The sequence below is a fragment of the Idiotropiscis lumnitzeri genome, chromosome 19, assembly GCF_059441095.1.
Source record: "Idiotropiscis lumnitzeri isolate Australia: NSW breed Sydney's pygmy pipehorse chromosome 19, RoL_Ilum_1.0, whole genome shotgun sequence".
Classification (NCBI taxonomy): domain Eukaryota; kingdom Metazoa; phylum Chordata; class Actinopteri; order Syngnathiformes; family Syngnathidae; genus Idiotropiscis; species Idiotropiscis lumnitzeri.
In genome coordinates this window covers 5,920,312-5,942,721 of record NC_142409.1, presented here as the reverse complement: position 1 = coordinate 5,942,721, position 22,410 = coordinate 5,920,312, and the positions used below count along the sequence as shown (strand labels likewise).

Below are 22,410 nucleotides of genomic sequence, written 5' to 3'. Positions count from 1 at the left end.
ACAAATAGAGGTTAAATGCACTTAAATCATAAAAGAACAAGACGGAGGTTAACACGTACGTGAAGGTGAGATAACGTAAAACAAAAGTGGAGAAAGAGAGAGGGAGAGCAGGGAGCACCAGAGCAGGGCCAACAGGGGAAAAGCCGTGACTATCCATGCCCAAGATAAACCTCCGGCTCTTCGTCGACCATCCGGTTTAAAACGGCAGACATACTGGAGTAAAGCCAATTAGCTGTTAATTTTACCGTTCACTTCCTCTTAAATCCAAAGCAGCTATAAACTTGATTCGCACTCCTCCAGGAATACCTGACTTAAGACACCACAAAGTAGGAAGACGTTAGTATATTTAATTTGCTTTCATATGTGTCATAAATGAGTTCAAGCAACAGTGTCTCTAAATACGGTAAATTGTTCCTTAGCTCTTTTTTCCCCTCTCTGAAGGTTAACACCGCACAAAGGATGACCTACGAGCACTTGGGCCATGTAAACACGACAGAGTGTGTGGTCAGAGTAATGAAAATGAACAGGAAACGATTTGACTAAGATCAGCCTTTTTATTATTATGTAATAACAACTTTCAAGTGCATGCCATCTTGCAGCAGGAGTTGAGTGTCACATCCGACATTTTAAATCTAATAACAACAGCCTATTGCGTCTTCTGTGAATGACTCTTTTGCAAAATCAATACATTACATGATATGATGTGTCAGGAAGCATTCCTTCAGGAAGGAAGCAAAAAAGCATTCCGCTGAGATTGTACCCAAGGTTTCTGCATGTACTTTCCCTGATTAATCTGAGGTAATCCATTGTCTATCGCGGGATTGGGAAATATCAGCAAGTGTGCGAGAGTGCACATCGCAGCATTTCTGACACTTTACAGATGGTTAGGGATTAAGCGCGCGGAGTGGAAAGGTTGGTCCTTCATTACGGCACACGGACAGACAGAAACACACACACATGAATTTATATAATCCGGCATGTGACTGCTCTCAATCTCTTGATAAGACACAAATGTTAAGCGCGAGGCCATATTACGAGTTTTGTTTGCCGCCTGTAAAATATTTCTGTACAATAAGCACAGGTATTGAAAAGGTGACGTTGACCTAAATATTTTCTTATTTTGAACGTAGTGTCAAAGCCGCGAACGGGGGCCAACAATTTTTATGAATAAAGCCGGAGGGTCGAGGTTGGAATGGTACCGAGATCACGGCCAAAGGATGGGAGACTGAGCAGCAAAAAAGGGTCAAGTGCCCAGCTCTGGAATTGACCTAAATTGAATAACCTAAATATATGATCTTATCTGATCCTATATGATCTGCGGCACGGGAGTCGACTGGTTAGCACGATGGCCTCACAATGAGAGACAGCATCGGGCGTGGGTTCGATCCCGGCTCCGGCCATCCTGTGTGGAGTTTGCATGTTCTCCCCGTGCCTGTGTGGGTACTCCGGTTTCCTCCCACATTCCAAAAACATGCATTGTAGGCCGATTGAACACTCTAAATTTCCCCTAGGTATGAGTGTGAGCGCGGATGGTTGTTCGTCTCTGTGTGCCCTGCAATTGGCTGGCAACCAGATCAGGGTGTCCCCCGCCTACTGCCCGAAGATAGCTGGGATAGGCTCCAGCACCCCCCGCGACCCGAGTGAGGAGAAGTGATACAGAAGATGGATGGATGGATGGATTATTTTAAGTCACAATTTGCTCTTGTTTAACAAGGATTTTAATGACAAGCTTCACAAGGAGTGTGAAAACTACAGCGAAGTTCACTTTATGCAGTCTCTGTGTCTCTTTTGCAGTGTATTGATGACACGAATGGCCTTCTCAAACTACACGATTTTTTTGTCATTCACGACAGTCGCACTGGCAGACAATAAGGTAAAATAGTTTTGTGTCTTGGACAGGGCGAGATGTCACAATACAAGTCCATCACCGACCCAACACCGCCCAATCGTCGCATGCATCGGTGCAGTTCTGGCGGGGAGGCGGGACAAGCTGTTGTCAAAGTCGATGGAGGTATTATGCGGACGTGTGCTCTCTGCTGGGAAAAGGAAAAAGACACGATGGAGGCGTTCATGGGTGGTGTGGAGAAGGTAATATGGACTGTCTATTCTCCAAAAAGAATTTAAATTTGTATAATGACACCACATTTGCAAATCAGCGACTGGCTTTGCAGTTATCAAATGCTACATATCCTTCCCAATATTTCCTCCTTACTGCCCACAACCTTTTTTCGCCATTTCAATTGTTTATGTGTGCGCCATGTCCAAGCTGGCGTCATAATGTCGTCAATATGGGGAGAGCACTCTCTTTCGATTGGCCAATGCTGAAGAAGCAATCGAACGATGATGAGTCACACAATGCAACAAGACCTACAAAATCTCCTACATGCCAGACTTCCGTCCCAGACGCCAAACGACCAATATATGTCAAGACAAGTCACCAATGAGACACTACGTTTGTCTGCGACATGTCTGCTGGCACAAAATCGGGCTACATTTGTGTAGTCGGCATAACACGCTAAGATCACTGGCACTAACATACTCTGAGAAGCATCCTGTGCGAAGACTTGCAATAAAGAGGTAATGTTGAGAAACTGGATGGCATTGTCTCAGTCTCGCAATGTCAAAATGTGTAAAAAAAAATAATGATAAAAAAAAAATAAATAAATAAATAAACAGGAAAAGTATTGATCCATTCATGGAACAAACACCTCATTTGCCTTCAGCTCCTCATAAGAGAAAAGTAGATCAGAAAAGAGGAATTTTTGGCCTTCTCTTCCAACTCTCACGCACCAATGCTGCAGCTTGAATCACAAATGCTGAACGTGTTTTCGGTTGAATACTCACACATGAGCAGCACAAGCCAACAATAGCCAGGGATTCCAAGATGCCGGCCGTGCCGACGATCCAGGTAAGGCGAAGAAAGAGGATGACTCCCAGAATGTTTTGGAGGCAGGGGAGATAGACGCCCATGAACGTTCCCATTTGAGGGCTCTAAGGAGAGGGAGAGTAAAGTCAGGCAAATAAATGCAATGTCGAAACCGTGTGTTAGAAGAGAATACTAAAATTACCATTAGAAAAAGCTCAGTGTATCTTAATATATATATATATATATATATGTATATAAATATATATATATATATATGTATATATATATATAGAGAGAGAGAGAGAGAAATATATATATATATATATATATATATATATATATATATATATATATATATATATATATATATATATGACTCAGTAATAAACACAAGACAGACTGCTTATAGACTATGCCCCTCTGTCTTATGACCTAAAGGTCACAGGTCAAATGTGCAAACCCCCAGATCAATAATACAGAGACAAGAAACAGATAAGATTATTGCTCATAGATTTGTGTTCCATTTCACGAATCTATAAAATTCACAATAATCAACCTCAACCACCCTAAGGTTCAAACGTTTATATCGAACGGATGAAGGGTTTCTTAATTCACCTTGACAGCTTTCTTTTTGGTGCCCTCATCGTCATCGGCCTCCTCATGTTCCTGGGCTCCCTGCGTGAGATTTGTGTAGTTTGCAAGTTTGTTGAGAAGTGATGACACCATGGGGTTGCTGTCCATCTCCTCCTGCAATAATCAAAGGAGCATTTTCATATTGTCAGAAAATTTTCATAAAATATCTTAAGTGGGACAGTAAGCTTGTGTGCCCCAAATATAATAAATGGGAAATTAAAAAAAACAAAAAACAACAAAAATCCTTCCACAGTTTTCCACAATTTTTTGCTATCGAAACCCTAATCAAGATTTTAGCATTTAAGCACATATTATGCTTCATATTAGAAATAATTAACAGTGGTCAGATTTTATAAAGTCACAAGGTTCTAAACTTTGCTGGATCAGATCTGGGTGGATTATCCTTTATTTACAATAATAATAAATATATAAAAAAACAACAATAACAAAGATAATAAATCATAAATATTTTATAAAATAAAATTTGTGATATGCTTTGACTAAAATTTAAATAATAACTTCAAACGAAAGTGTCATTTGAAAAGACCATAATAGAATTGGTTTTATTATTTTTTTTTAATCGGACACACCTAAATTATATGGCATCGCCCTTAAAAAAAGACAAAAAAAAAAACAAAGAAACTACGTAAACGAATACAAGAGTGGCTAGGCCTAGACTGTACGTCGCATAGAAATTGATAAAATACAATCCCTAATAAAAGAAAAAAAAACAAAACATCGAAACCTTTTAGTTAACAGCAGCATGACCTGATCAGGCTTTTGTAGGCTTTATGAAGTGAAGGTTATGCCTTCTAATTAAGTCAATACAAAGTCGAGTGATCAGCGAACAGCAAGGTTAGTCAAATGGCAGAGCAAAGCACTTGGCAGAGCATTTCACGGTAAATAAACTCATTCATATTTACATTGCATAACTAGGAGAGCATTTTAATTGGGCAATGTTTTTACATGCTTGCACCAGGAAAAGCAACAGTGTTATTTATGACCCCTCAGCCCCACCCGCCAAAAAAATGTGCTTACCTCAAAAAGTGCCATGTTGGTGCCATCGTAACTGTTGCTCTTGTCATTGTCAGTGTTGTTGATGAAGGGACTGTTTTCCTTTGGGACACCGTCACCTGTGGAAACACAAAATAGTTTGGGCGTTTCAACTTTAAGGAATGGTGAAAGCACAATCCATGGAGAGTTTGGTGCTTTTTTGGGTGTAATAAAGTCCTCACTATCTTCAATATTGTTCCAAGCCAAAGGAGGAATTAATTTTGAATATTACACAGGCAAAATTGTGATAACAGGATGAATGTAATTTTTTTTAAGTGGTATAGCGGATGGAAGGACATAATTACCTTAAAAAAACAAATGTATACATACTAAATGTAAAAACTAATAAAATGCATCACCGTTCAACAGAGCCATGACATGTTAGCCTTCTTTTCAAAATTCATCTTAGTTTGTTCAGCACTAAGATGAACAGCAGTCAATAAAATAAAATGAGTAATGTGGACGACGATGGAACACAAAGTACAACATGATTGCAGAGGATGATGGGAACAGATAAAGCAGCTCTCGTAAACAATTAGGCACTAGAAATATTACCCATTTTATAATTTATAAGCCAACCACTGACATAGAAATTGGTTGAGCTGTGAAACTGCGAGTTGTTTAGCTGGATTTTTTTTTTTTTGCAATTTATTTACTTTGCATACAGAAACCCTTTTGTTAAAGAAAGAAAAAAACAAACAATACTCATCTATAAATTCCAGTCTTGTCAAGTCATATCAGGGATGCTTGTGCTATAAATCTAATGTATGCATCTTTCTGAAATTTTCAACCTTGGTGAAACAAAGGGATTCAATTTGAGGCGATTCGGATAAGCTAGATCAGCGACTTCTCTACCATGTGCCGTTTTAAACAGATGAGCCACTGCCAGAAGTCTGTCTGCAGTGGAGTGCAGGGATTTGATGGGTATCTTTCACTGTTTGATGCAGATGCATGGTGAATAAGAGGCTTGCACTATGGCTTAGTCTGCTGTAATCACAGGGAAAGTCACTATGTCCTTGTACGCGGCAGCTCTTTGCAGCAGTGGTCAATGACATTAGATTGTACAATACAATATTTCACAATCAATGATGTAGCTCTCATATGACTTAGCATGTTTATTATTTTTTTCATTTAAGTACCACATATGACACAAAAATGCGGTAACTTTATATTCAATGAAAGCTTCAGTCTTATTTCTCCTTAGCTGACCAAAACCTTTCTACATGGTTCCACCTCCCTGTCAATAACTATTCCAGTGACCTTGTGCTGCACTTGCAACTGTAATAGGATCCAAGCCCAAGGGCCAGCATCAACAAATGCTGTCAGTGGAGGCCACATAGCAGAGTTAATTCAATACAACATTAAAACGAGAAGCAGAAATTAAAAAACAGTGCTGAGCAAATAAACATGTCGTGGAATACTGTCGTTACATCCTTCTAGAACAGCCGTGGGCAAACTACGGCCCGGGGGCCATTTGCAGCCCGTGAAACATTTTAATCCGGCCTGCCGAACTTGAAAAAAAATTATAAATTTATTGTCTAAATACGGTGGTTTTTCAAAGACATATATATTGTTGTACTGCTTTTGTTCGCTTTCATTTAAAATTAATGCGGTGAGGTTACCAAAACACTCCATCCATCTGCTCCTGGTCCAGCCCTTCGGTCAAATTTTAGAACCCATAGGGGCCCGCCAATCAAAAGGTTTTCCCACCCCTGGTATAGTATGTTGTAAATGAGTTATAGGGCTGGCGGATTATTTTGATTAATATTGAAGTCATGATAAATAAATATGATTATTCATTGGTGTGCCCCGCCTACCGCCCAAAGACGACTGGGATAGGCTCCAGCACGCCCGCGATCCTTGTCAGGAGAAGCGGCTTGGATAATTCATGGATAATTAATTGGTTAGAATCATAAAAGAAGATTAGAAGAGTCGAAGAAGAAAGTTACACAATTTGGGAAGAATATGTGCCTTGGAATATTGTAATATTACCTGTCTGTTTGTGTTCACGCCGCATTTGTGAGTGAATATTCATTATTTGAAGAAATATCAGTCCTAAAAGTCAATGCTGATTTCCTCTTAGCATGTCAATGAGATTGCATTAGCAGTTGTGATATATTTAAAACAAATAACTTGTTGTATTTGAATATGCCTTGTGCATAATTCTTGTTGTTTCGTTTTGGAGCAAACTCCAACCGGGGTTTCATGAAGCAGCTTCGAGTTGAGGGAGTTGCACAGTCGCATAGATGTCACATGCTTGCTGCACAAGATCATGACAAGCCAAAATCAAAATAGTGATGACATTTTTATAAAATGCCCAGCCATAATGAGTTATATCATCAACAAAAAGCATGAATAGAATCAATTTTTTATACATCATGATGTACAGTAGCTAAGGATCCATGATTCCTCCCACACTTATAGGGCATCCTTAAGTAATAGCCATGATGTTACACAGCAGCTTTGAGAGGACAATGCGGACTGCGCATTTCTAATCATAAGCTTAAAATATGATCGCAAAGGTTTTAACGATACAAAGAAAAAACAGCGATAGGAGACGATTGGTACTGGGCCGCACAGAGAGAATGAACAAAAAAGATTTGAAGGACCATCACAATCTGAAAGAAGTTTTTGCTTGAAAACCAGGTGCAGCCTCTTGTGGCTCTGTCATAATGATATACAGTCACATGACACAGGAAAAATGTGAGCCCACTAGCTAGAAGATGAAAGATAGAAAATAAATCACTCAGGCCTTCTGAATGTTCTTGCTTACACTTATCTTTCTTTTAAATAACTCCATCTTGTGTTGACTGACACAACACCTGTGCAGTGTTGGGACTTTTACAAATTATTTTGCTTAATGTAGTAACAATAACAGCTGCAGTCTTGCATGAGATTTATTCTTTACTTCAGTAGAATACAAGCAGGCCGTTTTTAATGATTGAGAGTGACGACTGCAGAGTGTAATATCTGGACAAATTAAATCTCTCATACGAGCATATTAAAGAACAAATGCTGAAGGACAAATGTAGCTTCTGTGCATAATTGCACCCTTGTGCATGATGCACTTAGGTTGTGGAGAGTCTCTTGTGCTAAAATATGTCATTGTTATTATGTAGAAGTGGTATCATTCAAAGTGGGACCGGGAAATGACCTAAAATTCATGGCAGTATTCATCTAGTGTGGACTCAATTTTAGAATAGAGAGGAACAAAAAGGAATTATCCAGTTTAAAACCTGAGCCATGACAATCTATATACAGTAAGACAGATTGTTACATAAGAGCATTGGATGTCCGGTACCCGATAGCTTTAATTTTTTTTCTTCAGTTTTGTGTTAACAATGACATTCCAGTTTAAAAGTGGCATAGAATAGCTTGGGCGAGGAACAGAATCCATTAGTTCAGTGCGTACTGACTGGTACAGGTTCCTCATCAGGTAGCGAGAACATTGAAGATCCGCTAATGGTTAGGTCAGCTTCTCTGGTCACTGTGGTAATAAATGACCAGGCATCCTATTTATATCGGCTAAGCTGTGCACTGTGATGATGCCTAAGCTGCCTAACGCCGCCAGAGTTAGCTCATGGCGCACTCTACAAACATAAGCGAGTGACTTTACAATCAGTGTACTGGAGACATTATAGATCCCAGATGTTGTCAAGAATCAAAAATCACTCTCAATGAAATCAAGTTTAATGGAGGATTTAGACTTGCGTGGCAAAGCACGGCGATTTGTGTAAACTATCAACAACCATATTTGGATTTAAGTACGTAGCAGTGCTTTGGAATATATTTTACATTCTTGAAAACTGTTATAACTACAAGTCTAAAGATTTTGTGCAGTTTATTGCATAACAGACAGTCAAGGTAGAAAATATTTTAGTGGAAATTCCAAAACTCAAAATGAAGAAGAAAAGACGCAAATAACGTTTTTGTTTTTTTTAGCCCAGTCTTTTTTTAAGCCATGCATGTTTTTTCAGCAGAATTACTGAAGATTTAATGATTATTAATGCTTCAACAAACTACCATGACTCTTCAAAAATATTTTGATATTGGCAATCATTTAAACAATGATGAAACTAAATGCGCACCGACAAGTTATAAATGATTTGACAAATTATGACAAGAAGATCAAACATATCACTCGTGTGATTCAGCTAAAATATAATGGCATTCATAAAAAAAAATATAATAATAATCATTTTAAAAAATGCAGCGGAATTGAAAAATTATTCTACTCACCCCTCCGACGAGAGCCTCCCCTTTGCTCCATTTTGAGGAGCAGGGCTTAAAAAGGTTCACGAGAGGAGGGGTCCTAACAGTGGTCCCTACGGAACTCCAGTGACAGTCGTCCGAAGTATGGCGATATTGTTTGGGAAGTGCAGAAGTCAGGAATGCTGCCTGTGCTGTGTGGATAATGTGAGGATCAGCTATTTCTGTGACTGGGTATGTGCGTGTGTGTGAAAAGTGGCCTGTGATGACGATGTCAGCGACAGCCATGCCTCACAAAGCGCCCATTACCCTCCCACCGAGACCGGCATGCACGCGCGCCCTGACGCGCGCTCACACGCATGCTTTCCCTCAATCACCCTGAGCTTTCTGATCCCTTCTACTCACATTAACACTTGAGTGCGTGTGTGTGAACGCATAAACTGAGTGGGAGGAGCAAAGAAAAGTGAGGGAAGCGGAAGGCTTTAGAAAAGCAAGAGTGTCAGGACAGGAAGGGACGGATGGACAAATGCGTTAAACCGAGAGATGAATATTTCCTTGACCAGATATGACGGGAAAAAAAAAAATCATCAATCAAATGCACTCCAGTTATTTCAAGACGATTATTATGCCCGTCCATAATCAAACAGTGAACAGAAAATACAAAATTTAATGCAAAAAAGTTAAATTATTCTGATTTCATAAATATGAGTTTTATGAAGCAGCGATCCGTCAAAGTTTGTCTTTTGGAACACTGGTGTCACCTGAGAGAGCAGTGTTATTGAATATGCGACCTTAGAGGTGGCTGTGGACAATCGATTTGTGAAACAGTAAGCACTGTTACCTTGCAGGACTTAAAAAAAAAAAGATATACATTTCACTGGGTATTCCAAGTGACAAAGAAAACGTCAACACATTAGAATGCAAGATTTTTCAGTTCCTAATGAATTGTCCAGCATTAAGTCTCATGGCAACAAGACATAATGCGACATTTAACCAAACGTTGACTGTCAATAGCCAAACTTATAGCACTGACAATTTCGAGACTTCAGGCAGATGAGTAAGGTGTTAGCTGCTAGCGCAAGCCTTTAGCTAGCTAGCTACCAATTGGCTAGCTGCTATTATTATTGTCTTTTATTGTTTTTTTTTTTAAATATTTTCAAGTGGTGATATCGGTTTGATAATAAATGTTCTATTTGAAAATAAATCAAACCGAAGGTCGCGAAGCATCACAGAGCGTATTGTGTTTGACCTTAGAGGTCAAACTGCACATCACAGACAGATTCAAAGAATAACACAAATATAATTGTAGTGTTGTTCAAGTAAGTCAGTATTGGCAAATTTCTTGAATCATGCAGTACAATATGAACCCATTAAATACATTATTGGGTAGGAAAAAAACAAGACTACCTGACTAGTCCAGGAAGTCGTCCCTCTGCTCGATGACCCTACTTTTGTTTTAGCCGCTCATTAATCTGTCTGTCTAAGAGCATGTGAAGTGGACTCAAATCACTTAACCAGATTAGGCTAATCCTGAACTTTTTATAAAACACAGAAGCCACACCGCGGCTACAGTACATAGCAAAGCCTGACGTTTAGCCACAGACTCCTTGAATGTGGACTTCAGTCTTCTGGCCACAGGCTACCGATCAGTCAGGTGAGTGTGTTACACCATGCTGGGTTACATTGGCTTGTTTTCAAAGTAAGACACTGAGCCTTGAATCCAGGGCCCTCGACAAGAACACGGCTTTAAAAAAATAAATAGTTCGTTATGACCACTCATCAGTTAGAGTTTGGACATTTTGGAAATATGCATTGCATATTAATTATTATGTTTTAATATCAGCTAAGGAGCATTAACTCACTGTAAACTAAAAATGAAAATGTCCACTACCTCACCAGCCTGTGTGAGGAGCAAACATCTGCCGAAGGTATCATTAGATGTGTCAAGGCTTTTGAGCTTTGAGAAGTTCTATCAAATCACCCAGTAAGAAGGATTTAATCGTATCAAGCTCCACTTGGTTTGATGTCAGATGGCTGTAATTTCTCTGTGGGTAAGTGCAATGCATGTGTTTGTACGTTCCACTTAATGATATCCTCGGCCCTTAAACCCTAAAGCAAACAACATTGACAGTTATGTAACACATGCCACAGTGTTCTGGTGTCTCTTCTGAGTTTTAGGTTCATTAGATGTGAGATATGACAACAGTGATTTTGAACTGTAGGATTAATGTGACTTGAAAACGAAGGCATGATCAGTAAGTATGTTCATGAGATGAGGCTGTGGAGTAACAATTGTGAACTACATTCATGCTACAGCAGCTTTAAAATGTAAACTGCATTAATAATTTTCTTTCAGGGGTAGAAATTAATTATCCATTTAACTGAGTATGTAGCCAATTTTAGCAGAGGTGTTGAAGGCAAACAAACGTTTTTTTGTGAAAATATGACTTAGGCCATTACAGTCATTCCCCTGATATAAGCCTTCATCTAAAATATTTCCTGAAATGAACATCCACAGCGAGTAAACCGCATGGAGTCTGTTGTTAGAGCTGGCTGCACATGGATGCTTTAATGTTGAACTGATTCTGAATCAATAAATACATTGAACTAAATCAAAATGGCGTTATGCTGGCAGAACGAAAAATCCCCCGCCAGGCAGTCATTGTGCGGATGTGCCACAGCGTGTTAACTGCAGGCCGAGCTTTGTGTTAGGGGCACGGCGGGCTCAGGAGAGAGGGCTCGAGAAAATTAATGCTTGCCGGACGGGCCAGTGAAAGATTATACTGTAGCACTTGCACATATAAAACAACATAAAACGCCATCTGAGAAAATAACTCTCACTTATATTAACTAGCTGGGTGAATAAAAATTATATGAATGAGACTTTTATGTCACATTAATCACTCGTAGCTCTTCTCGATATAGCACGATGAATTTATATTTAACTCTTTCAACCATTTTACGGGATGGAATAACCGCACCAGTTTGGTCTAATTATTAGCTCTGAGGAAGATGATGTGTTGTTTTTTTTTTGTTTTTTTTAATCTAGAGGTCGCTCTTCCTACTGACGCATTTTAAGAGTTTTAAAACATTTACCATGGTGTCCTTATGCGTTAACATGCCGAAGCAAAGTTAACATGACATGCATTGAGCATTGTGTTGACTGGCCTGACTGAGGCATCACACAAACTGAACGGCTAGCAATGCTACATGCAATTGTTCATTGTACATGTGTGTATGCCAGGGGTCACCAAGTGGTTCCTCATGGGCACAAGGTAGCTCAGAATTTTAGCGCCGCATAAAGTCAAAGGGAAGGGATTGTAAATTTAAATTCACAAAGTGCCGCCAGCAGAGAGCATTAGACAGAGAAATTCAAATGGTGAAATTCAAAACAGCACTCAACAGTGTGTGTGGGTCTTATCACACAGAGCACATTGGCAGAAGGAAGCCGGTGGTGGTGAGGCTGGGAGGGGGGCTTATGCGTTTTGGAAACAGGAAGTAGCAGTCAGAAAGAGGCTGAACCTTTTGACTCTTGGACTTTTTTTTTTTTTTAAATTGCAGCATACTTATGTTTTGGCAGTGATATGTATAGTCTTTCTCCATATAGTATTTATTTCTTCTAACATGCTTACCACCGCCAACAGGAAGAATAGTCATTTTTATTTTCATTTCCGTTTTTCATATACAATTCCCCGATGAGGCCAAGCAACCCTGAGGAATTTGCTTTTTCCAACTGAGGAAATGTATTGGTTACACAACCTACATGCAATATCATTAATTGACGACCACGGAACTTCTTCCTTGGCAAACAGAGTTCTGTCATGCCTGATATGATCTCTTCAAACTGAAAAAAAAGTCACATCATGCCGGAACAGAATTTGATATAACTGGAACAGAAACGGGACTTCCCCAGTGATTTCGAGCAAATATGTTGGTGCTGCATTGTACAGAACGTGAGTCATGACCAGGTCTAAACTGCTTTGTTTCATGTTGATACCGAAGTTTGCATTTGTACGTATATGTGAGTGGAGCATCCAGATGTTCCATGTGACAAACAATACGAAGACGAAACGTTATTTCAGGCAGTACTTCATGCAGCTGCAACTGTCCCTGAAATGACTCTGGTACCAAATATTGAGGAAGATTGCGATTTTGCTCAGTACGCAGCCAGAAATCTCAAATATTGGAGAATAAGACCTGCAGATCATGTAGCAATGAATAATGTGTCATTTTGAATAAATTAATGTAGCGTGGCATCAAATTAAACTCAACTGGCAGCCGAACAATCAGCTGATGCCGGCTGGGTAAAACAATTGGAAGAGCAGTTGATTTTGTTGCCCTCATTCTGAGTTGCATAAGTATGTTGACATGCTCAAATTGTAAAACAAGAGGCTACGTTTTTTTTCTTTTATTTTTAATTGGGGAATTTGTTTCCTTTTTTTCTTCCTGTTCCGTTTTGTCATTCTCAATTTGAATAAATAATTATAGAAACCATTTATGGTTGCCTGCTCCGTTGTTTAGAACCCTGCATCGGTGGAATTATTTATTCTTAAATTCATATATCAGTAATTCATCACTATTTGCTTCAGGTAAAGCAGAACACAAATGCAACCCATTTAATAAGGAAATGTTCCAAGGAGAGGAAAGCAAGAGGGGAAGAAAAAGCAGAAACGTGATGAAAGACGGTGTTAAACAGAACCAGACTTGGTTGGGATATAAACAGGAAACGCATGTCAAGGGCAGATGGACCAATGGACAGAGGAATTGTGTTCTTGACTGAAACATAATTGCATGACATAAATGTAATTACCTTTAGCTCTAAGAGAGTCGAGATGCTTACGTGATTGCTCAAAGTGATCTTATCCGTAAAACACCATTTTTCAATGACGCTTGATGTGAGTAGAGAAGCCAAGTTTGTCAATATTGGGTCTGGGTAAGTCTAAAGAAACAGGCCTGTTGCTTGGATGTCAACTTTCTGACCACATCGAAAGCTTTTATTTTCAATGACATGTTTATTTTAGAGGTGTGTTTTATTACTGATCAGTCCAGGGTGTAACTCCCCTGCCTGAAGTCATCTGTTGTCGAAACTCTCGCCCCAACCGTTCTGGTTAATGTAGTATCTAAACATTTATATATTTCCAAGAGCAGAACCATCAATGGGCGCAAAGACAAAAACTCTACGCAGAAAGGGGGGAACAAGACAATGAGGGAAGAAGAAGTAAGACTGGAAAAACTGTCCTTGTTCTGTATATGCATCATGAGGGTGGTGCCTCACCTCCCCCTACTCAGCCAACGGGAAGCCAGCCAGTAGGAAAATCAATAGCAGAAACTGCTATTTAACGACCATTCCACCCTTCACTAATACCCACGAGGCACCAACATGCTTTTAGACCCTCCCTTGGATCTTTCTCAAATCTCATTTCGCTTTTACGATCAGGATCCGAAACGATTGTTTTGCTAAAAGTTAGATTGGAGTATAATTCCACTATGGGGGGGCTTATGTAACATATCTGGTGTTCATTCCAACAGCGACACAAGGAGGCAAACTAAATTAGATAGCAGCTCTCCCCTGTATGGTCACAATAAACTGGAGTCTGTAAAAACCTCAACCAGCGGGAAGCCGTAATTGTGGCATCGAAGTAAATACTTCACACTGAGCATCTGACAACTTTGACAACAACAATCCTATGTTACACTGTCTTGAACAAATATTTCATGTTACGCAGTAGTTTAGGTTGGTTGCACCGATTCTAAGTCAATAGTATGCCAAGGACCTCGCTCCGTGTTTAATTTGAGGTTCTCGTATTCATGTGTATCATTTATCTTGACCCCGAACTCTTGGAATGTGATTGTGTCATGTCTGAACCAAGACGTTATGCAAAAGGTTTTGATAGCAACTTGTTTGCCTCCCCTAAGTTTCAAAAGAGCAAGGTCCCCAATATCACGGGAGATGGACTGAGGAAGATTATCTTTACAGTTTTGGAAATTCACTATGGAATCTGTAGTATGGTGACAAATGAGCAGAGAAGGGGTATAGAAGCAAAGATTGAAATCAAAGACAAACAGCCATAGAAAAACATGAATGACTTGCGAGCAGGGTCGAAAAAAGGGAAGGAGTATTTCCCCAACACCTTGAACAACGAGAACTAAAACTTCAAAAACTCCTTTTTGTCTGCATAAATTCAGAATGTGGAAAAAGCTTTAAACATGGCAATGACATCAATTGGAAAATCAGAATGACTCATTTATCTTGACGTAATTGCAATTCATCATCCATCCCAAAGAAAAGAAATCTGCTCTCACCTGCAGCGTCTTCGTTCTCCGTCAACTCATTGTTTTCATTCCCATCTTCTTCTTCAACCCTCTCTTTTGCTTTTCCCGAGCTGTCCTTTACAGGGACTACAGTGAAATTAGTAGGCATTTTACACCATGTGCTTCCTCTCAATGTCTCCCTGTTGTTGCCACAGCTTTATCTCTATCGTCTCTGCCTCTTGCTGTATTGCTGGTCCACTCCCTTCGGCCGTCCAGCTGGTTTCAATTTTATCTTTGCTCCCTTTTTTTTACTCAACTTCAATATTTCCAGGGTCTTCAAAAGTTTTGTCTTTCCCTAGAAGACTGCTGCTATTTGCTGTGAAATCCACAACCCCGTTATCCAAATAAGGAAGACCAGGATTGACCCGCCCCTATAGGGGGCAGTACCTAAACACACACACACACACAAACACCCACACACCCCCACACACACAAGCAAAAAACATGAAACACATGTGTGCTTGTGTGTATGGGGGCATGTCTGTGATTTCTTTTCTGTGCCTGAGGGCAGCGGCCGGCAATGCCTGCATTTGTTCAAAGAAAGAAGGAAGTCCAGAGCGTTCCACAGAGGGAGATTTCCTTCTCCAGGACACACATTGAGTGTAACGTCTCCTCACTTCCTCTGTGGTGTTATCTGACGCCACATGCATTTGAACGGCGGGCAGGGCAAATCTGTAAGTTGTGCATTACTTGTACTAGATTTCATATGGCTACCAATGAATGCATCCATCCATTTCCTAAACCGCTTACGCCAGAGGTGGGCAAACTTTTTTGATTGGCGGGCCACAATGGGTTTTAAAATTTGACAGAGAGGCCGGACCAGGAGCAGACGGAAAGAGTGTTTTGGTAAGCTCACCTCATCGGAGAAAAATAATTAAATTTAATTTTAAATAAAAGTGAACAAAAGCATTACAACAATATATATATATGTCTTTGAAAACCCACAGTATTTAGAAAATAAAACCTTAACATGGTTTATTAACTTAATTTTTTTGAAGTTCGGCGGGCGGGATTAAAACGTCTAACGGGCCGCATGTGGCCCCCGGGCCACAGTTTGCACAAACCTGCCTTACACATTAGGAAGCCTAGCCCAGCAGACTACACCCTTGAGTGGTCAATATCAACCCTGGGGTGATTCTGAGGAGTTGATTTAGTGGGACTCGCCCATAACAGCCTCCCAAAAGTCCAATATGAGAACTGCTACATTGCCGATGGCCCTCTCACAACTAATTACCTCACTGAAACTAGATAGGAAAGTCATGAAGTTGTAAAGCTTGTGGCCTTGTCTGCAATGCATTGACTAATGAGTAAGTCAGTATTTTTTGCTCGCTCACAAAACACTCGCAACAAGATCCAAAAGTCATTGTGAGCATACAAGCCATCTCAATTGTCCAGTTCAATTCCATTTGTTGGTTCGGGGGCCTTAAGCAGTGCTCAGACTGAAACTCATCAGCTGACAATCATATGTTTCATTTGTTTATGGGTAGAGAGTGAAATCATTTTGGTCTTGAGATTCCCACCAAGTAATCAAACAGCACTTTGTGAGAGAGAACATTTTAAGGAAATGGAAGAGAGTGTAAATCTTGTTTTGCTTATGGCTGCGGTTGGACATCAAGAACAAGCAACTCCCATTTCCGCTTTTCTCCCACAGGATGACGTTTTACTAGATCAATGAAGTCAAGAGAAGGGTGGGGGCTATAGAACATGAGGAATAATAATGAGGTCGAGCAGAGGAAAAATGATCATGAAGATTGGCAGTGACGAAGTTATAAATGATCCCACTTCTTTCTTCGAGATGATGGACCTGGACGTGTATGGATGTGCCATATTTCAAGAACTCAGCCGTTAAACTGATTATATAATATATTATTCCAAAATTGTGCAGCCCTTCTGTCTGCCAGTGATAACTACACGAACAAATCTTTCTTACATCATGTTAGTTAATAAGAAAATAACTTTCATCTTCTCCAAACTTGATTGATACTCTACCAAGGCGTAAACTATCTAACATGTTTGTTACATCATGATACACTGCTTCCTCTTCAGTCTTCCTTCCTTTCGGGTGTTCCTCTTCTGTCCTGTAGGTGGTATTAAAGCACATTTGCCACTCTTTTTTTTTTTTTTCTCAAATGGATCCTGTCCATTGCTGCTGCACTTGGCACTAATTCAAGCAGATTGTGAGAAGTAATCCCTCAATGTATGAGGTTCGGGTTCGGGTCAGTCTGGATCCACACCAACAATTACGTGTTCTTTCTTGCTTCTTTTGCATGTATTACTACAAACTACCAACTAATTTAATTCATCAAACCACAAGGACACTGTTACACACCTGGTCTGCTAGTGTCATCTCAAACATCCTACAGTTTAGCTGTCTTGATACTATGTTGCCCTCTTGTGAACACTCATGGAAATACAACAACGTGCTGCGTCACCATGACAAAGCGTGGCTATATAAACGCAATCATTCCTGGACTGACCAGCCCACATGAGATGTTTGTAAACCAGACATACCCTCCGGGTTAAAAAAACAAATTATTCCAGCACTTGGCTGATTTACATGGGATTACTCCGACCATTTCTCTCTTAGTCTGTCAGAGTTTCCAAATCCCAGACTGGGAATAGGTGACTGAGCCTGTTAGTTTCCATCCCCCTCTAAAATGTTCCATGGCTGGCAAATTGCTCATGGAAAGGGAGCGTGAAAACAAGCATAACTGGCCAAATAGGCACTGGCAGTCACCTGCTTGCGATGCAACCAGTTCAGTTGACTGTTTCTCGTTGTGTTTTTAGCTGAGGTAAATTGACACATATGATTTAACAACTCATTGAAAGGTAACGCCTAATGAAATTAACTTTTGGCAGTAGCATTGGCATTTACTTTTTAGGAATGACATCCGTTGACTTATTCCTCCGTTTTTGTAGACCAAAAATAACACAAATGGACCACACCTGAAGGAACTTCGGACAAATAATACAAGGAAGGAACCCCTGCATGACATTACAGTGCCCCTGAGGTACTAAAATTAATCTGGGAATAATTTTACCATTCAGTGTTAAAAAAACGGGTCTGTCTTGCGTATTTTTCGGCTATAATTCTTTTTAGGCAGACACCCGTAAGCTTGAGTTTCAACTTTGACGATGATGGCGTGACTTTACCGCACCCATAATCAGCAGCAGCTCGTGACAAGAGGGGGGCAAGGAGAGCGAGCCGTAGCCTCTTCGGTAATACACAAGCAGAACATGATACACGTCCCTACACATTTGTGACATCTGATACCCACTGCCGAAACAGCCTCGGAACTCTTACTGCCCCTATTTGCTATTGCAGTTATTAATAACTTCTCTTCACCATGCAGCAAACGCGACAAAGCCTTGAAGCCTTAATCACATTATCTGTTATGAAGTATATTTATACCTCTCTTCATACCCTCTCTCTCCTTCTGGTGTGGTGACACAATGCAAAGATCGAATAGTGTGTGAGGTCGATGTGTGAGGATATATGACACAAATATGGTAGATGACAATTTTTACACTGATTAGCTGCATTCTGTTCCAATTGCCATTTTTTTACTCTCTGTGAAATCGTAATGTGGCTTTCTCAGGATTACGTCTAGGCAAATTTTATATTATCCATAAGAACAAAGTAACTCATCCTTTTTCACATTGACCACCTAAAACACAAATTTCTGACTATTTACCGAAAATGGCTTTGACCACTGGTTGGGCGGACCCTACTTGTGAATTTTGCATTAAAACGAAAACAAACGGAATATGAATGCCGTGCAGAAAAGGGAGGCCTCGCAAAAGCAGATAAAGTGGATGCCAGAGCCCAGTTGGCGTGCTGACTGCTAGGCTCCAAATAAAGCAGAGGTCAGCACATGACACCAAAGGTGCATGCCTTTTTAAATAGGAATACTCACACATGCATGCATGCAAACATAATGTGCAGCTTCAATTGCATACAGTTACATAACTTGAATATTCCAACATATCTAGTAACACAACCACTTGTCCACGATCTGACTAACGTCCCTTGGATTCATTATTCTTCCCCAAGGACTCCAATATGTTGAACGTCTTTGAATCTCCAAGGGATGGTCTACATGCAGAACACTTAATGCTTACTTGAGGCAGTGACAGACATTTATGATCCGCAATCCAGAGTGATCATGAGCTGAATTTAGCTAATCATAACTCCATGAGTCAACAAAGAGAAACATGGCGACGTGGTTTCGTTTAGGAAAGTAGAAATATTTTTTTTTTTTTAGCCAGAGTTACACATACTTACATTCGAGTACTCACAAATACCTAATACAGATGCTTAAATATGTCAGGCAGTTGAGAGGAAGATGGACGGATGTGTCTCATTCCGATCAAATATTCTTCAGAAACAAACTCACAAATGACCGAGACGAAGAAGAAATAAAAGACTAGAGACCTCCGATACCCCAGCTTTGTAAAAAGAGGGCGGCTAGCTCTGAAGCCGAGCAACGCAGAGAGAGACAAGGCCCGAGAACTATGCGATAGGCAGATGGGTCGATTTCATGGCTGCCCAAGCTGAGTTCATCATCCATTTTATAGAACATAATGTTCTGTGTAATCCATGTATGCCTTAAAGCATCTTCACATAGCTTACAGAGCTCTTATTCCACCTGCCTGTAAGATTTATGTCTGGTTTTCAAGTGGTAATGGTGTCATGGTATCGGTGCATTTTTTTTTAAAGTTCTAGTAACGGCACTGATCTCCCAATCAGTGCAACCATGACACGTCTACAGGTTGGTAAGACACTACTTCATATACACTAAGTCATTCCCATATGGACATAATATACTGTAAACTTAGCTCGTTATACAGCTGTGCAGGTTAGAGGTAGAAAATATTGCTCTTACATACGTAACAGGAAATGTACGCAAGTTCAACTACCTCTTGTGTTACATGCTATGTTGTGGCTTGAAAACTGAAACAGTTTGTCTTTCAATGCCAAGTTAATTACTTAACGTATCAGTTTTCTGATTTGATAACTTAATGAAAGCAACATTATGTTTTCAGTTCAATACATTTCTATTGAGACACTTGTATGTGGCAATTTAATCTTTTATTGCCGAGCAAGACTAAGGAACAGGAAAAATCAATAAAACGTTTCAAAAGGGAAATCACTTGAATCACAAGCCATTATTATTCAGTCAATAATGTGTTTTCATCAACTGTTTCCATTTTCTCAGAACCACTTAATCCTATTAATAACACTTGTCAATTTCCCCACAAACACGAATCAAAAAGATTTTCCACTTTTAATTGATGACCAGCGTTTATTGACTCATTTTTGTTTCTATGGCTCTTGCAGCCCTGGCAACACACCTCGCATGAATGCAATATTTAGATATTTGTTATATATTATTTATTTATATTTTGTTATATTTCAGAAGAGGAACTTTTGGTTCTTAAAATAATGCAACTTTGGGTGTATACACTTACAGGGCATTTTATTTTCCTGTCTATAAAATTAAGAGACAATGCATGCAAAGAGATTAAAATACATTTATAATGAAATTATTTTTCTAAATGTTTGAGTGAACTGCATAACCACCACAGCCATCTAGTTAATAGGCACATAATTTGATTTATAATGCAATTCTATACATGGAATTACACTGAGCAGACGGGCGCCATGTTTGAGATGATCACATCAAGCCCATCTACACAAGTTTACATGGTAAGCATATAGAGTTTACACCGAAAATTCCACTTGCTGCAAATGTTTGTATTCTCGCCATTTGTATTCAATTTAGCCAATGAAGAAAAACAGTCATGTTGATGACAGACTTTAGCAACATATACAACTGGACGTCTGATGTCAAATTAATGTAAGAACTAAAAAAGGAAATAACTAACCATTTGTTTCTACACCAAGAAGTAGAAGAAAATATTTGGAGTGTGGTTGTAAATAGTTGCTGCTCTTTATTTGCTTCAATTGATGACGGTTGACGCTTGAAGGGAGTAGTCAGTGTGCGTAGCAGCTCTTGAATGAATGTGATCATCCTTAATCAATAAAAAAAATGGCGTGTTTCAATATATTTAGTAAAACAACGTCAGTTCATATTTTGACAGACACCTTTATTATGAAGATCTTGGCCCAGGTCATACCGTGTGAATGGGAAATTAACAGTATTTATGAGTATAGCGCAATTTAATTTTTGGACCTCGTGTCGCGCAGAAAAAGAACAAGTGCGTTTTATTTATTTATTTTTATTTATTTTTTTTATTTGGGTTTGGGTAAAACGTATGGTTTAATACAGTTGCTTTGACTTTAACACAAATACATTAAACATTGTGCTGACTTTTGTTTTGCCTCAGCGCAACGAAATAACGGAAATCTACCGGAGCGCGTGACACTTTTTTTATACCACAATGCAAAAAGATAAACCATGCCCAAGTGAAAAGATAATCCAAGAAGAGATAAGAAGTGGGGCACGGCACTGTTGTAACGTCCCGATTGACTCACCATACTTGTTGGGTTCCCTGTTGTACTCCAGAATGGGGACTGCGGCGTGGGGGTCCTGCGGTTCGAACACCGGGTCCTCCTCCAACTCCGGTTCCTCCTCCCGGCCATCGCTGCCGGTCTGCCGCGTCGCTTCAACAGACCCCGAACGCTCGGCGAGCTTTCCTCCCCCGTCAACCGGGACGACCACGAATCTGTCGCCCATGTGGTTCCCCTTTTTTGTCGCCTTGTTTTGTACCCCAAATGAAGGGGGAAAAGTCAGCGACCGACGCGTGTGGAAACAACAGTGAACAAGCAGAACCCACTCAACAGTTGATCAGAGGGTTTGATTACAGTACGCGCGTGCACGCCCCCCGCTTTCCCTCATTGGACGATAACACTGTCAATCACAACCCCCCCCCACCCAAAATTTTTCTAAGCGCCCCCTGCAGCCGTTTCACCGTGACGTCACACGTGGAAGTGACGCTCGCGTAAAAGAACGCATTCAAAACAGAGGTGTGTGAATTATCATCCAAATCTATATGGTAACCCTTAAAATTAATGTCTCCATACATTAAACAATCATAATGATGTTTCTGAAACTGCACACACAAGACCTGTATGAATACACAATGGCCATAATTTGAAACCACAATGGAGGACTTGTCCTCACATGTTCCACAAACAAATTGGGAGCGGTCTTGGGGGGTATTACCGTGCAATTAGTATTGGCATTCCTCTTCTAACAATACCTTACACAGGAATAAATGCTGCTTACTGAAAACTATGTTAGCGTTTGGTCATTATACAAACACTCAGAGTAATTTATAATGGCTATATTTCACAAAGGCAGTGTTTGTAT

General features: G+C 39.9%; 1 protein-coding gene across 6 annotated transcripts in view; it reads right to left on the bottom strand.

Annotated features, from left to right (window-relative positions):
• The window catches only part of slc12a7b (solute carrier family 12 member 7b), a 33,602-nt gene extending 11,741 nt beyond the window's left edge, over window positions 1-21,861 (bottom strand). For 4 of the 6 annotated variants that reach the window (XM_088282337.1, XM_088282338.1, XM_088282341.1 and 1 more), the window contains exons 1-4: window positions 21,573-21,861; window positions 4,538-4,632; window positions 3,482-3,613; window positions 2,845-2,991 (exon numbers count right to left, since the gene is read on the bottom strand). In XM_088282337.1, the coding sequence (XP_088138463.1) occupies window positions 2,845-2,991; window positions 3,482-3,613; window positions 4,538-4,632; window positions 21,573-21,774 (576 nt within the window). In that variant the 5' untranslated portion in view covers window positions 21,775-21,861. Of the gene's footprint in view, window positions 1-2,844; window positions 2,992-3,481; window positions 3,614-4,537; window positions 4,633-8,791; window positions 9,151-15,064; window positions 15,407-21,572 lie in introns of those variants that run through there. The other 2 variants (XM_088282339.1, XM_088282343.1) reach the window with 2 other exon arrangements.
• Between the last annotated feature and the right edge of the window lie 549 nt (window positions 21,862-22,410).